At 64.2% G+C, this 16880-nt stretch overlaps 1 protein-coding gene across 1 annotated transcript; it reads right to left on the minus strand.

Annotated features, from left to right (window-relative positions):
- Window positions 1-1513: 1513 nt before the first annotated feature.
- On the minus strand, window positions 1514-10854 carry SLC2A4 (solute carrier family 2 member 4). The gene is made up of 9 exons (XM_077806987.1): window positions 10749-10854; window positions 9658-9782; window positions 8118-8233; window positions 7869-8031; window positions 5250-5437; window positions 4594-4698; window positions 4380-4481; window positions 4031-4234; window positions 1514-3686 (listed from the first exon to the last, which is right to left on the minus strand). The coding sequence occupies exons 1-9, from the start codon at window positions 10793-10795 to the stop codon at window positions 3483-3485; spliced, it is 1254 nt and encodes a 417-aa protein (XP_077663113.1). The 5' UTR covers window positions 10796-10854; the 3' UTR covers window positions 1514-3482.
- Window positions 10855-16880: the final 6026 nt, after the last annotated feature.

A 16880-nucleotide genomic window follows, 5' to 3' on the forward strand; every position in this document is an offset into this window, starting at 1 on the left:
GGTCTGTCTTGATGCATTTCACGGTCCTAGGATTTTAAAAATCTGAAATTTCATGGTATCTGAAACCATGAAATTTCAGATGGAAGTATTGTAACAGTGGGGGTCCTGACCCAAAAAAGGGGCTGTGGGCGGGTGGCAAGGCCCTTGGAGGGGGGTTGTGGTATTGCCACCCTTACTTCTGCGCTGCCAGCGGAGGGGGGTCTGACCCAGCCCCAGGAGTGGCCCATGCAGGGAAAGAGGAAGTCCTATCCCTCCGCAGCCCAGCCGGGACTAGCAGCTGGAGCCTGGTGCACAGTAGGGGCCCTCGGCTGTATTTCTCCCCAGCGCTCAGAGCTTAAAGGGGCCTATGGCTGGCTCTGGGTGTGGGGGGGCGGGGACACCACCGTACCTCCCCCTCCCCCCCGCCCCCACCATACCACCCTCACTTCTGCACCGCTGATGGCGGCGTTGCCTTCAGAGCTGGGTGTCTGGCCACTATCCACTGCTCTCTGGCCATCCAGTTCTGAAGGCAGCGCAGAAGTAAGGGTGGCAATGCTATGATGCCCTTACAGTAGCCAGATTTCACAGTCCATGCCACGTTTTTCACGGCCACGAATTTGGTAGGGCCCTACTTAAGCACTAACCCAACATTGATCTAATTTTTAACGGGGGGAGGGTTAGTTAGTGGAACTAACTCCTGAGGGAAGTGATGAATTCTCCATTGCTTGATGTCTTCCCGGCCAAGACTGGATGCCGTCCTGGAAGATGCATTAGTCCAACACTAGTTACTAGGGGGGAAATGTGAAATTTAATGGCCTTGTAGATCGAGACGGTCTACTGGTCCCTTCTGGCCTCTATGAATTGCAATGTGTTTGGTGCAGCAGACTATTAAAATTAAGGGGACTCTCAAAATCCACCTAACCTCCCCCCTCCCCAACCAACACCACATTTAACTACTACAATTAGCATCATCCAAAATGGGGAAGCAATATTTCCAGCCATGGTTGGAGACCACTTCTGCCTGTCTCAGTGTTTTGAAATTCTGAGAACTTGCAGACTCCAGAGGGAACTTATTTCAGACTAGAGATAAGGCTTAAATTTTTGTCAGTGCGGGCTATTCACCATCGGAACAATTTACTCAGGGATGGTGGTGGATTCTCCATCACTAACAATTTATAATTCACAAGGGGAGTTTTCCTAAAAGATCTAGGAATTGGTCTGTATCCAAGGGCTATCAAACTGGGGCACCCCAAAAATCTGGACTTGAGTATAAATTATCATTCCCTTGTCAATATGAAACGATCTACCCACGGTGCTGTCAAAGGCCGAGTGTAATTCACCCAGAAACCTGGGGATGAATTTCAGAATGGCACCTTTGCTTTGCTACAATGAATCTGTCTGTTCGTAGCCTGGTTAAAAAACCCTTAGATCTATTCTTCCCTTAAATCCTTTTCTCTTTCATAACATCCACCTCTGCCATAGGAGCAGTTAGATTCATGAGTGTCTACAATGAAGCAAACACAACCACACTGGCCTCTGTTTGACTCTGTCCTTTATATACAAAGAATTACTTACATTCTTCTCGCTGAAATACAAAAGGTCACATAATGCGCTAATGCCCCTCCATGTGTCCCTGACATGAAGACAAGCGCCTCCGTTAATTACAAAACAGAAACTCTCTCAGATCCTACTAACCCTTCAGAAGCTTCCTGGCTTCGTCCATAAACTCTCTTCAAGCACAGCTATTCGTCTCTTGTGCCTGTGATCTGCTTAAACGGGTTCTTCTTTTGTCCCACCCACAACAGCTGGCATGATGGAGTGTCGGGTCTAATCGCTAAAATTTTAGCAAGGTTGGTCTTTGTAGGTCAACTCAGCTGGCTGTCTTCAGACTTCCATCGGTCATCCAGCAGCCGAAATGAAGAGCAGTAATTATAACAGCTCTGTTCTGGCTGCTTCTGTATTTACATCCTTCTTTAAAAAAACAAACCAACCAATGATCCCACCGTCTTTAACTAGCAAATTGTCCTGGACTTCTGAGCACAGTCTTCATAGCATCTTGTCTTCTGCCGGCCACCAACACATATCCAATGGGCTTTGCGGGGCCTTTTGCCAGTTGTAGCGAGGAGGTTGTAAGTGTGCAAGGCTGAGGACACCATCATGTTAAAACACAATAGCAAGCTAGGTGGACCGTGGGTCTGATCCAATCTGGCCATTCCTTGTCCCTGTAGACATGAGCTGTGGAGCGGATGTCCCACGTTCTGCGTTGACTTGCAACTGGTGCGGACTGCAATTCACAAAACCCAACGCACCCTTTCTCAAAAGCTTCCCCGCGTTGGGCGATAGCTTTTCCCCCCTCCCTTGTCTGCCCCTCGCAACCAGTTCTCCTCCAAAGATGAGCTGACCATCTTCTCTTGACAATCGCTTTCCAGGAAGAGTGGTGTGGTCCCCTCAGACCACCTACAAACCTCAGAAGATGGATGGGAAGGGATGCCCCAGGTCAGAGCATCCAGGAAATCCCGCTCATCAACTTAACGAACAATATGCCTGTGAGCTGATTGGCTTTAGGCTAAAAACTGGCACGATGCCCCAAACTGGTGGGGACCGTAGGAGATCCCATCTCCAGACCTCAGTTCTGCTGGCTTGGACGGAAAAGGATGGAAGTTCTTGCCACTAGGAGTCAATTGCCAGCCATGGGGAGTTAAGAGGTGACTCCACTGTATCGCTGAAAGGTTTCCTCCAAAGGATCAAGTGCTGGCCACTCTCGGACACGGGCCACTGTACTACATGGACCATGCATAGGGCAGAGAGCCACGGCTCCTGTCCGTAGGAGCCTTGCCTTTCAGCGACGGAGGCAGGGCATTTGACGGCGTCCATGACGCATGGCCTTCTTGCTCCAACCTTCCGCGCTCTAACGCCGAGAGCTAGGGAGGAGATCTCGCTCATTCTGGCCCTTTGGCTCAATGTTCGGTAGGACCGAAAGAACTCCACCAGAGTTTTGCATCTTCCTCCTACCTTCTCATCGATAGAAAAGTCTCCTGTCTCTGAATTGACGCAGAATCCCATTGGAGTCAACGGTTTTGGAGCCTACTACTGTCATACGCTGCTCGAGAATGCCTGAACATCTGTTCCAGCTGCTGGATATGGTCTCGGGGCGGTCTTTCCCTGCCTCCAATTCCAAGAGCAGGCAACCAGCTGAGCTGGATTCTCCTCCAGGTTCCCCTTCCTTTGTCACTTAACCGAGCTCCTTCCGCAGCTCCCAACACAACTTTATCTCCATGCCCCTGATAAACACACACACACACACACACACATACAACACAATCACTCTCTTGCTATATATATATATATATATGTATAATCTTAAAAATAAAACCCACATCTAAAAACAAAACAACTGTTCTAAAAATCTCTAAACCTTGCTGTGTCGTTAAAGTGCTCGGTTACGGTTACATTCCTCTTGTGTCTCTGTCTCTCTCTCTCTGGCCGATCGCGCCCGCCCTGGGTCAGGCGTTGTCGTCTGGCCCCAGACAGTCCAGCTCGGTGGAGGGTTTGACTTCGTGGTCTAGCAGAGACGGGGTGCGTCGGAAGGCGGCAGCAATCTGATCGAAGGTCCGGCCCCGCGTCTCAGGGACTTTGAAGTAGGTGAAGAGGAAGAAACCCAGGAGGAGGGCCGCGAAGATGAGGAAGACGTAAGGCCCGCAGACGTCCTATGGGAGGGGAGAGGAGGGGTGAGTGCTGGATGCAAAGGGAAGTGCGGGCTGGTTTTGCCAGCGAGCGCGTGTGAGACGCCATTTGTCCACCCGTGGCTGCAGTCGCACTTACGCCGGCTTGTTCCCACTCCCAGCCCTGCTCCCGCCTGGGAGCCAGTCTTGGACCCAGCCCTGCTGTGGGTCCCTGCCCCCCTTGCCCGTGGGCATATTCCCAGTTGTAACGGCCGGCATTCGCTATTCTGGTGCCTGCGTGCTCTTGCATGTCTACACACAGTTGTGTGGCATTGCGGGTGTGTCCGAGGGTTGCTTTGCACGCGCCCCACCTGTGGGAGCGCACTCACCGCCATGGACTGGAAGGCCATGCCGACGATGAAGTTGCAGGTCCAGTTGCAGCACCCGGCCACCGCTATGGCTGCCGGGCGGGGCCCCTGGCTGAAGAGCTCGGCCACGATGAACCACGGGATGGGCCCCGGCCCAATCTCGAAGAAAGCCACAAAGCCGAAGATGGCCACCATGCTGATGTAGCTCATGGCCGGCACTCGCTCCTGGCGGGGGAGAGAGACGAGGCTGAGAACCCGCATTGCGGTGCCACCAGGGGCAGGGTGGCCGTCAGTGCCGCTGCCCCAGCGCAGCCCCGGGGGGGGCCGTGCTCACCCCTAGGTTCCCAGTCCCCACTTCCCGGCTGCTCACCAGATACACCAACGCCACCGTCATCACCACGGCACACACCATCATGCCCGCCAGCCCCACCAGGTGCAGGGTCCGGCGGCCTGCCCGCTCCACCAGGAACAGCTTGTGGGGAGGGAGAGACAAGGAGGACCGATATAAGATTTGGGAGGGGTGGGGTGTGGATGCCCCCACCTCCCAAGGGGCAGCTGGCTGGGGGTGGGGGGGAATCTCTTACCGAAACAACGGTGAAGGCAGCGTTGATGGCCCCAGCGCCGATCGTGGCAAACACCGGCTGCTCCAGCCCGGCTGACTCAAAGATACTGGTGGAATAATAGAATATCTGGGGGGGCAGAGAAGGGGGGGTTAGAGCCGGCCCTAGTCGGACTCTTCCCCCCCGCCCCCGATCCCATGGGGTGTCGCTTTGATCCCTCTTCTTCAGGCTCCATCCCATCCCCCAGGCTCCTCCCCCAACCAAGCTCCCCGCCAGACTCCGCCCCCATCCCCCCAAGCACCGTTCACCCCCATCCAGGCTCTGCCCCAAATCCCCCAGGCCCCATCACCGGCAAGTCCCACCCTCTCTCTCCCATCATTGCTCCACCCCAATTGCCCCAAAGGTCCAGCAAGCTCCACCCCCATCTCTTCCAACCAGGCTCTGCCCCAATTCTCCCAGGTCCCACCCCCATCTCTCCCAGGCTCTGCCCCAGTTCCCCCCATGCTCCGTCCCCAGCCAGCCTCCACCCCAGAGCTCTCAGCTCCCGGCCAAGCTCCACCTCCATTTCCTCAGGTTCCTCCCACCATCTCCCCAAAGCTCCACCCCCCAACCAAGCTCCACGCCTGACCCCATCTTCCCCCAGCTCCTCCGTGAACCAAGCCCCGACCCCCACCTCTCACCGCGTTGATGCCGGAGAGCTGCTGGGAGAGCTGGAGCACCACGGCGATCAGCAGCGGCTGGCGATAGATCCGGCAGCGGAAGAGCTGGGCGATGGAGACCTTGCGCTCCATGTCCATGCGCCGCTTCTCCTCCTTCATCTCTGACAGCGCCTCGCTCACGTCGCCGCACCCCGTCAGCCGCTTCAAACCTGCCGGCGCGGGGAGAGCGAGGGACGTGGCGGTGACGGACAGAGGGATGGGGCATGGATAGATGGGTGGGACGACTCAGGGGGAGGGAGGGATTGGATTAATAGTGGGATGGGTGGGGGGTGGACAGATGGCGAGGTAGGTAGATGGGGATGGATGGATGGGTTGGGGGTGGACAGATGGATGGGTAGATAGATGGGGATGGATGGATAGGTTGGGGGGTAAACAGATGGGTAGGTAGGTAGATGGGGATGGAGGGGTGGGTTGGGGGGTAAACAGATGGGTAGGTAGGTAGGTGGGGATGGAGGGGTGGGTTGGGGGTGGACAGATGGGTAGGTAGGTAGATGGGGATGGATGGATGGATGGGTTGGGGAGGACAGGTGGGTAGGTAGGTAGATGGAGATGGATGGATGGGTTGGGGGATGGATGGATGGGTTGGGGGTGGACAGATGGATGGGTAGATAGATGGGGATGGATGGATAGGTTGGGGGGTAAACAGATGGGTAGGTAGGTAGATGGGGATGGAGGAATGGGTTGGGGGTGGACAGACAGGTAGGTAGGTAGATGGGGATGGATGGATGGGTTGGGGGATGGATAGATGGATGGGTAGATGGGGATGGATGGATGGGTTGGGGGATGGATGGATGGGTTGGGGGATGGATGGATGGATAGGTTGGGGAATGGATGGATGGGTAGGTAGATAGGGATGGATGGATAGGTTGGGGGGTAAACAGATGGGTCGGTAGGTAGATGGGGACGGAGGGGTGGGTTGGGGGTGGACAGATGGGTAGGTAGGTAGATGGGGATGGAGGGGTGGGTTGGGGGTGGACAGACGGGTAGGTAGGTAGATGGGGATGGATGGATGGGTTGGGGGTGGACAGATGGGCAGGTAGGTAGATGGGGATGGAGGGGTGGGTTGGGGGTGGACAGACGGGTAGGTAGGTAGATGGGGATGGAGGGGTGGGTTGGGGGTGGACAGATGGGTAGGTAGGTAGATGGGGATGGAGGGGTGGGTTGGGGGTCGACAGATGGGCAGGTAGACAGATGGGGACGGAGGGAGGGACAGATGGGTTGGGGGAGGAATGGATGACGCATGGGTTGGGGAGACGGAGGGCTGGATCGCAAAGGGGGTGGACGGATGGGTTGGGGGTGGACGGATGGGTTGGGGAGACGGAGGGCTGGATCGCGAAGGGGGTGGGCGATCAATGGGGATGGATCCATGAGTCATGGGTGGGCAGGGGCCGTACGGAGGGCCGAAGAAGAGAGGGGGTGGCTGGTGGAGGGGCGGGTGGCCAGGTCAGTAGGATTTGGAAGGGAGATGGAGTTAGAGCCGTGGCTCTCAAACGGAGGCCGCAGGCAACTGGCCACCCAATCGGCACAGAGCTGCAGCCCATGTGACGTTCTCAGGGCCATCGACATAGGATTGGCTTGGCCCAGAACGGTAAATAGGTTGAGAGCCACAGAGTTGGGTGGGTGGGAGGTGGATAGATAAAGGGATGGGGAGATGGATGGACAGACGGACGGGCGGAAGAGGGGAGGGATGGACAGACGGACGGGCGGGCAGGCGGAAGAGGGGAGGGCTGCGCGAGTGGAAGAAGGGAGGGATGGACAGATGGGGGAGCGGGGGGGCGGAAGAGGGGAGGGACAGACGGGTGGGTGGAAGAAGGGAGGGAGGGATGGACAGACAGACGGATGGGGGGGCGGGCGAGGGGAGGGACGGACAGACGGGCGGGCGGAAGAGGGGAGGGACGGACAGACGGGCGGGCGGAAGAGGGGATGGACGCACGGGCGGGCGGAAGAGGGGAGGGACGGACAGACGGGCGGGCGGTAGAGGGGAGGGACGGACAGACGGGCGGTTGGAAGAGGGGAGGGATGGACGGACAGACGGGCGGGCGGAAGAGGGGATGGACGCACGGGCGGGCGGAAGAGGGGAGGGATGGACGGACAGACGGGCGGGCGGAAGAGGGGATGGACGCACGGGCGGGCGGAAGAGGGGAGGGACGGACAGACGGGCGGGCGGTAGAGGGGAGGGACGGACAGACGGGCGGTTGGAAGAGGGGAGGGATGGACGGACAGACGGGCGGGCGGAAGAGGGGATGGACGCACGGGTGGGCGGAAGAGGGGAGGGATGGACGGACAGACGGGCGGGCGGAAGAGGGGAAGGACGCACGGGCGGGTGGAAGAGGGGATGGACGCACGGGCGGGCGGAAGAGGGGAGGGATGGACGGACAGACGGGCGGGCGGGCGGAAGAGGGGAAGGACGGACAGACGGGCGGGCGGAAGAGGGGATGGACGCACGGGCGGGCGGGCGGAAGAGGGGAGGGACGCACGGGCGGGCGGAAGAGGGGAGGGCCGGCCGGCCGGGCGGGCGGAAGCAGGGAGGGACAGACGGACGGTTGGGGGGGCGGGCGAGGGGCCCGGGGGGGGACTCACTCTCTTTGGCCTTGGACTCCTTGTTGCGGACGATGTAGAGGTAGCGGGGGCTCTCGGGGCAGAAGGGGAAAAGCACCAGCTGCAGGGCCGACGGGGCCACGGTCAGACCCAGGAGCAGGGGCCAGAGCTCGGGGGTGCCGAGGAGGGAGTCCAGCCCGAACACCTGCCGGGGGGGCGGAGAGAGATGGCATCACGGCGCCCCCTGCCGGCCCCCCGCCCGCTGCCGAGCCCCCCGCAAGTGCCTGTTACCTGGGCAATGAGTATCCCGATGACGAGGGCCAGCTGGTGCAGGGTCCCCAGCGCCCCCCGCAGGTGGGTGGGGGAGATTTCACCCACGTACATGGGGACCAAGCCAGAAACCAGCCCTGGGGGAGGGGGGAGGGGAAGGGAACAGCAGATTAGTAGGATGGGGGGGGCGTGCCTCCTAGGTCTGTGGGGGGGAGTTGAGGCAGAGGGTTGTGGTCCCCCCCCCCCGTTCCCTACAAAGCGCCCCCTTTAAGAGGTGGGGCTTGTATGCTAATGACTGAGCCATGGCGGGAAGTGGGGGGGTGGCACCTGTGACATGCAGAACCCAATGACGGCCCCCACCCAGGTCCCGGGCACCCAGCCAACCGCACCCCGCAGCACCCATTGCTCATCCGCCCAGATCCCAGCTTACCCACCCCCCCACCCGACATCTCCCGGCATCCACTACCCCACCCACCCATGGCACCCCCCATCCCCCATGGCACCCACCCCCCCACCCTACGTCGCCCAGCATCCACCACCCCACCCACCCACCCATGGCACCCCCATCCCCCATGGCACCCACACCCCCACCCTACATCGCCCAGCATCCACCACCCCACCCACCCACCCATGGCACCCCCATCCCCCATGGCACCCACACCCCCCACCCTACGTCGCCCAGCATCCACCACCCCACCCACCCACCCATGGCACCCGTGTCCCCCACGGCATCCACAACCCCACCCATCCACCCAGGCTTCCCCCCATCCATGGCACCCCCCCATCCTACATCCCCTGGCATCCACAACCCCACCCATCCACCCAGGCTCCCCAAAACCATGGCACCCCCCCATCTTACATCCCCCGGCATCGACAACCCCACCCATCCACCCAGGCTCCCCCCCATCCATGGCACCCCCCGTCCCCTATGGCACCCCCCCATCCTACATCCCCTGGCATCCACAACCTCACCCACCCATGGCACCCCCATCCCCCATGGCACCCCCACCCCCACCCTACATCGCCCAGCATCCACCACCCCACCCACCCACCCAGGCTCCCCCCCTCCATGGCACCCCCCCATCCACTATGGCACCCCCCCCATCCTACATCCCCTGGCATCCACGACCCCACCCACCCACCCACGGCACCCCCATCCCCCATGGCACCTACACCCCCACCCTACATCCCCCGGCATCCACGACCCCACCCACCCATGGCACCCCCATCCCCACCCTACATCCCCCAGCATCCACCACCCCACCCATCCATGGCACCCCCGTGCCCCACAGCACCACCCTACATCTCCTGGCATCCACAACCCCACCCATCCACCCAGGCTCCCCCCCATCCATGGCACCCCCCATCCCCTATGGCACCCCCCCATTTACATCCCCCGGCATCCACCAGTCCACCCATCCACCCAGGTTCTCCCCAACCCATGGCACCACCTGTCCCCCATGGCACCCACACCCCCACCCTACATCCCCCGGCATCCACCCCCCCACCCATCCGCCCAGGGGCCCCACCCTCCGATTGGCCAGCGGGCGCTGTCCGTTACCTGAGTAGGCCCCAATCAGGAACCGCCCGAGGATCATCATCTCGTAGGAGCAGCCCAGCTTGGCCAGGCCCATGAGGGCCCCGCCCAGGAAGGCCAGGGCGTTATTGATGATCATGGCCCGCTTCCTGGGGGCGGGGGAGGGGAGAGAGGGTGAGACACGCAGGGCCCCCCAGCCCCATGTGCCCTGCGCCCCACCCAAGCAGACTGATGACGGGGGAGGTCCCAGGGGTCTCTGGGGCAGAGAGCACCCCCTACTGGCCACCACACCCCCCCCAGCACAGCGCCCCCTGCTGAGCCCCTTGGCTCCCTGCCCCACCGTGCCCCCCAGGGCCGCCCTGGGGCCAGCCCCGCCTGCCGGGGGAGACCGCCCCCTGCCAAGCCCCCTGCCCCCACCACGCCCCCTAGTGCCGCCCTGGGGCCAGCCCCACCTGCCAGGGGAGAGCGCCCCCTGCTGAGCCCCCCGCCCCGCCCCCTGCCCCACAGTGCCCCCTAGCGCCGCCCTGGGGCCAGCCCCGCCTGCCGGGGGAGAGCGCCCGCTGCCGAGCCCCTGCCCCGCTCCCTGCCCCACTGTGCCCCCTAGCGCCGCCCTGGGGCCAGCCCCACCTGCCAGGGGAGAGCGCCCCCTGCTGAGCCCCCCGCCCCACTCCCTGCCCCCCAGCACCCCCTAGCGCTGCCCTGGGGCCAGCCCCACCTGCCAGGGGAGAGCGCCCCCTGCTGAGCCCCCTGCCCCACTCCCTGCCCCCCAGCACCCCCTAGCGCTGCCCTGGGGCCAGCCTCGCCTGCCGGGGGAGAGCGCCCACTTCCGAGCCCTCCGCCCCGCTCCCTGCCCCACTGTGCCCCCTAGTGCCGCCCTGGGGCCAGCCCCACCTGCCAGGGGAGAGCGCCCCCTGCTGAGCCCCCCGCCCCACTCCCTGCCCCCCAGCACCCCCTAGCGCTGCCCTGGGGCCAGCCCCGCCAGCCGGGGGAGAGCGCCCACTTCCGAGCCCTCTGCCCCGCTCCCTGCCCCACTGTGCCCCCTAGCGCCGCCCTGGGGCCAGCCCCGCCAGCCGGGGGAGAGCGCCCCCTGGCAGGGGGCGGCAGAGGGGCGTTACCTGCCCAGCCACTCGGAGACGACCCCCACCAGGAAGGAGGAGATCATGCCCCCGATGGAGAAGATGGCGACCGACAGGGACCAGAGGGTGGTGAGCGTGGCCAGGTCGATGGGCGAGTTGTGCCGTGCCAGCCAGGTGGCATTGTAGTTCTGCTCGATAATCTGGGCGGGGGCGGGGGGGGGGGGGCAGAGAAAAGGGGTCAGTCCCCAATGCCCCTCACTGGGCCCCCCCTCCCCTCTGCACTGATCCGAAACAGGTCTCAGCTTCCCTGACCCGGGGCCGGAGGGGAGCCGGCGCCCCCTAGAGGGGACGGGCCCCTGCCCCATTCCCCGCCCCCCTGAGCCAGCCAGTGCCCGCCCTGGGGCTGGGTGGGAGCCGGCGCCCCCTAGAGGGGACAGGCCCCTGCCCCATTCCCCGCCCCCCTGAGCCAGCCAGTCCCCGCCCTGGGGCTGGGTGGGAGCCGGCGCCCCCTAGAGGGGACAGGCCCCTGCCCCATTCCCCGCCCCCCTGAGCCAGCCAGTCCCCGCCCTGGGGCCAGGTGGGAGCCGGCGCCCACCTAGAGGGGACGGGCCCCTGCCCCATTCCCCGCCCCCCTGAGCCAGCCAGTCCCCGCCCTGGGGCTGGGTGGGAGCCGGCGCCCCCTAGAGGGGACAGGCCCCTGCCCCATTCCCCGCCCCCCTGAGCCAGCCAGTCCCCGCCCTGGGGCCGGAGGGGAGCCGGCGCCCCCTAGAGGGGACGGGCCCCTGCCCCATTCCCCGCCCCCCTGAGCCAGCCAGTCCCCGCCCTGGGGCTGGGTGGGAGCCGGCGCCCCCTAGAGGGGACAGGTCCCTGCCCCATTCCCCGCCCCCCTGAGCTAGCCTGTTCCTGCCCTGGGGCCGGGTGGGAGCCGGCGCCCCCTAGAGGGGACAGACCCCTGCCCCATTCCCCGCCCCCCTGAGCCAGCCAGTCCCCGCCCTGGGGCCAGAGGGGAGCCAGCGCCCCCTAGAGGGGACAGGCCCCTGCCCCATTCCCCGCCCCCCTGAGCCAGCCAGGCCCCACCCTGGGGCCGAGTGGGAGCCGGCGCCCCCTAGAGGGGAAAGTGCCGTTGAGGGGGAATCTCTTACCTTTTGGGGGGCATTTATGACACCGATGTTGTACCCGCACTGCAGGGACCCCAGCACGGCCGTGAAGACCGACAACACCAGGGTCGAGGTTACCCTCGGCCGGGCTTCCCGCGGGACTTCGTCCCCCTGCGGAGACACAAGCGGCGCCCCCTGCAGGTGAGCTGACCCGCACCCCCGGGGAGCCGTGGAGGCGGTGGGGGGGGGGGGGGGACCCCATCTCTCCCTGCGCACCCGGCACTGCGGCAGGGCAGTTCGCAGCACCGGGAATGCAAACGCCGAAAGTTGCCCAGCCCCGTGCAAAGGTGCCCAGGTTTACCCGGCCTCTGCGTGACGACGGAGAGGAGGCAAAGCCTCGTGCAAACCCACAGGGGCTTGCACCGCCTCGCACGACGGAAGAGGGGTAGTGTTCCCCCCCCTCCCTCGTGCAAATACCGAAGGATTTCGCAGCGTACGTCCCGCCGTCCTCTGACTGAGCCTGACCTGTTCGCTTCCCCTGCCACCACCTGCTTCCAGTTCTGCTTTCCACGTGACCACCCCCCCCCCGGACCGAGACGGGGCCCCGTTGCGCCGGGCGCTGCCCAGACCCCCCCCCCCCAGACCGAAACTGGGGCCCTATCATGCCGGGCGCTGCCCACACCCCCCCGGACCAAGATCGGGGCCCCGTCGCGCCGGGCGCTGCACAGATAGAGTGAGAAACAATTGCAAACCCAAGTACCCCACCCCCACCCCAGGGCCCGACTTATAGGGCAGGGCACATCTGCAGCTGGCAGACAAGGGGTTGGGCAGTTGGCATCGAATCAGGGACGGCTGCACTTCCGAGCGGGGGAGGGAGAGAGACAGGGTGATCTACTGGTTAGAGTGGGGGAGGGGGCTGGGAGCCAGGACTCCTGGGTTCTCTCCCCGGCTCTGGGAGGGGAGTGGGAGCTGGTGGGTTAGGGCAGGGGGGCTGGGAGCCAGGACTCCTGGGTTCTCTCCCTGGCTCTGGGAGGGGAGTGGGGGCTGGTGGGTTAGAGCAGGGGGGCTGGGAGCCAGGACTCCTGGGTTCTCTCCCCGGCTCTGGGAGGGGAGTGGGGGCTGGTGGGTTAGGGCAGGGGGGCTGGGAGCCAGGACTCCTGGGTTCTCTCCCCGGCTCTGGGAGGGGAGTGGGAGCTGGTGGGTTAGGGCAGGGGGGCTGGGAGCCAGGACTCCTGGGTTCTCTCCCTGGCTCTGGGAGGGGAGTGGGGGCTGGTGGGTTAGAGCAGGCGGGCCTGGGAGCCAGGACTCCTGGGTTCTTGTCTGCGTGTCTGAGACCCTTCCCCTTTAAATGCCTCAGTTTCCCCTCTCTGTAAAATGGGGGCGGGGAGCGGGCACTGAAGTTTCATTCATTCACTCTCTGCTCCAATGCTGCGTCCCCCCCCTCCGCAAAAACCCCACCTCTGATTTCATCAGCTGCTCCCTCTGCATGGGCAGACCCCAAAAAGGCCATATTCCCCAACGGGGGGTGGGGGAGCATGGATTTGGGGTGCCCTCTGCACACACACCCCCCCCGGTCTACCCCTCCCTCCCAGCCCCAGTGCTGACCCCCTGGACACTGGTGACAGAGGTAGGTCGGTGGCGGGCTCCCCTGAAATATTGGGGATCAGCACCACCCATCAGTGTGTCTGTGTGGGGGGGTGATTATAAAACAGGGGGGCCTGCTCCCTTCCCATCCCCCCACGTTCTCACGCTAATGGCCATGAAGGGCCTGGGCCCTGCCCCAGAGAAGCCTCAGCCGAGAAAAAGCCCTTATTAGGAAAAGCCCCAGAGATGGGAAACCCGGGAAATGTAAACAGTGCCCCCCCCACCCACCCCCGCACACCTCCCCCTAAGCCCCAGGGCGGGGCCTGGCTGGCTCAGGGGGGGCGGGGAATGGGGCAGGGACCTGTCCCCTCCGGGGTGCGCCGGCTCCCGGTGGGGGCTGGCTGGCTGGGGGCTGGGGGGAGACCCTTGGTTCTGAGCCTGGGGGCCGGGCTGCAGGTATCAACCCCCCTGCACCTGGGGCACGGCCGGGGGCCCAGAGCCGCCCCCCCCCCATGCACCCCCCCCATTCCACACAGAGCATCCTGCACACGCCCACCTGAGTCAACTCCTGCCTCATCCAAACAGACCGGAGGCGAATCAGGGTCCAAACCCTTCCGGCCGCGTCCCCACCTACGGCTGAACGCAGGGCCTCGCTCCCGGGGTCACCCCCCCCCCCCGATTCTCTCCAGCAGGGGGCAGCGCTGCCCCATGGGTAACGCCCCCACCGCTCTGCCAGCTCGGTACAGAGAATGGGGCGATGCCCCGGCCAGAGCCATGTTTCCATCACCAGCCCCGCCCACCCCGCTCCACGAACCCCCCCCGAACCCCACAGGGCCCCCCCCCATGAAAAGTGTCCTCTGGCTACTGCCTCAGTGTCGCTCATGGGGGGCAGGGAAAAATGTGGGGGGGACAATCGCCCCCACTGAGGAGACCCCCCCCTGAGCTTTTCCAGAACAGAGATGTTTTATCGCCCGCCCGCGCCGCCCAACCCAGGCCTGATGCCCCGCCCCCACCCGCGCCGCCCAACCCAGGCCTGACGCCCCACCCCCGCCCGCGCCGCCCAACCCAGCCCTGACGCCCCACCCCCCGCCCGCGCTGCCCAACCCAGGCCCGACGCCCCACCCCCCGCCCGCACCGCCCAACCCAGGCCTGACGCCCCACCCCCGCCCGCGCCGCCCAACCCAGCCCTGACGCCCCGCCCCCGCCCGCACCGCCCAACCAAGGCCTGACACCCCACCCCCGGCCCGTGCCGCCCAACCCAGCCCTGACGCCGCATCTCGCCCGCGCCGCCCAACCCAGCCCTGACGCTGCACCCCCCACCCGCGCCGCCCAACCCAGGCCTGACGCCCCACCCCCGGCCCGCGCCGCCCAACCCAGGCCTGACGCCGCACCCCCGACCCGCGCCGCCCAACCCAGGCCTGACGCCCCACCACCTGCCCGCGCCGCCCAACCCAGGCCTGACACCCCACCACCCGCCCGCGCCGCCCAACCCAGGCCTGACGCCCCACCCCCCGCCTGCGCCGCCCAACCCAGCCCTGACGCCGCACCCCCCGCCCGCGCCGCCCAACCCAGGCCTGACGCCCCACCCCCGCCCGCGCCGCCCAACCCAGGCCTGACGCCCCACCCCCGCCCGCGCCGCCCAACCCAGCCCTGACGCCCCGCCCCCGCCGCCCAACCGAGGCCTGACACCCCACCCCCGGCCCGTGCCGCCCAACCCAGCCCTGACGCCGCATCTCGCCCGCGCCGCCCAACCCAGCCCTGACGCTGCACCCCCCGCCCACGCCGCCCAACCCAGGCCTGACACCCCTCCCCCCGCCCGCGCCGCCCAACCCAGGCCTGACGCCCCACCCCCGGCCCGCGCTGCCCAACCCAGGCCTGACGCCGCACCCCCGACCCGCGCCGCCCAACCCAGGCCTGACGCCCCACCCCCCGCCCGCACCGCCCAACCCAGGCCTGACACCCCACCCCCCGCCCGCGCCGCCCAACCCAGCCCTGACGCCGCATCCCGCCCATGCCGCCTAACCCAGGCCTGACACCCCACCCCCCGCCCGCGCCGCCCAACCCAGGCCTGACGCCCCACCCCCGGCCCGCGCCGCCCAACCCAGGCCTGACGCCCCACCCCCGCCCGCGCCGCCCAACCCAGGCCTGACGCCCCGCCCCCGCCCGCGCCGCCGTCAGACCCAGGAAGGTGGAAGCTGTGTGAGCTGTGCCTCAGAGCCTTCAGCCTCCTCTGCCCCTCCGTGCGCTTCCCCAGCGAATCCGCTCAGACGGGGTCCTGGGGCAGCCAGAGGGTCCTGCCCCCCAACTCCGCAGTCAGACGGGACTCTCAGCCAGCCAGTAACACAGAAGGTTTATTAGATGACAGGGACATGGTCTAAAACAGAGCTTGTAGGTGCAGAGAACAGGACCCCTCAGCCGGGTCCATTTTGGGGGCAGTGAGCCAGACAACCCCGTCTACACTTCACTCCATGTCCCAGCCAGCCCCAAACTGAAACTTCCTCCAGCCCTCCTCCTCTGGGCTTTGTCCCTTTTCCGGGCCAGGAGGGCACCGGATTCCTTTGTTCTCCAGCCCTTTAGCTCTCACCTTGCAGGGGGGAAGGGCCCAGGCCACCAGTGGCCAGGAAACAGGGTGCTGGCCACTGTCTGTGTCCAGACCTCTGCACACCCCTGCCCTCTACGGCTCTGCAATGATCATACACCCTTACCCCACCCCCTAGATACGTAAGAACTGCCTAGGGGAAACTGAGGCACCCCCACACCGGGGACTCTGTGACAGCTACATAACACAGACCTGCCACGACACCGCACGCGGTGTGCGACCTAACACAGACCTGCCACCACGCCCAGGTATGTGTTCTAATAGGTACACTACCCTCACATGTGCTATATAACATAGGCCCGACATCACACCGCATGTGTGAGCGTCAATAGGCACACGACCCTCACGGGTGCTAAAGAACATAGATCTGACACAATCCCACACATACGTGCTATAAGAGGCATGCTTAGCCTCACGTCTGCCACATAACCCAGGCCAGCGACAAAGAGCCACGTGTGTGTCCAGTATAACAGCCAGCGTCACGTATATGGTCCGTGGTGGCATGGACATTTTAACCCTCGCACGTATGGAGTATAACAGACACACGGTGCCCCCAGAAGCAGGGCATAACATAGACAAGACATGGTGCCCCACACATGTTCAGAATAACAGACACATGCCCCCCATGGTGCAGTGTTACAGAAAGACTAGGACGTGTATCTGTCTTATAAACACACTACCCCCCACATGCTACAAAACATATATCAGATGACCACACACGTGTTTTATATAACATAGGCCCACTATCCCTCTCATGCGTGCTCTATAACACGGACCAGCTTTACAGCCCCACGCGTTTGTTCCATATAACTCAGCTCCCCAACGCCCCACCCCTGTCCCGTGAAACAAAAGCCACTCTCCATTCCTGTGCTATGTAACCGAGCCGAGAGA

This window comes from Eretmochelys imbricata, unplaced genomic scaffold, assembly GCF_965152235.1.
Source record: "Eretmochelys imbricata isolate rEreImb1 unplaced genomic scaffold, rEreImb1.hap1 Scaffold_44, whole genome shotgun sequence".
Taxonomy (NCBI): domain Eukaryota; kingdom Metazoa; phylum Chordata; order Testudines; family Cheloniidae; genus Eretmochelys; species Eretmochelys imbricata.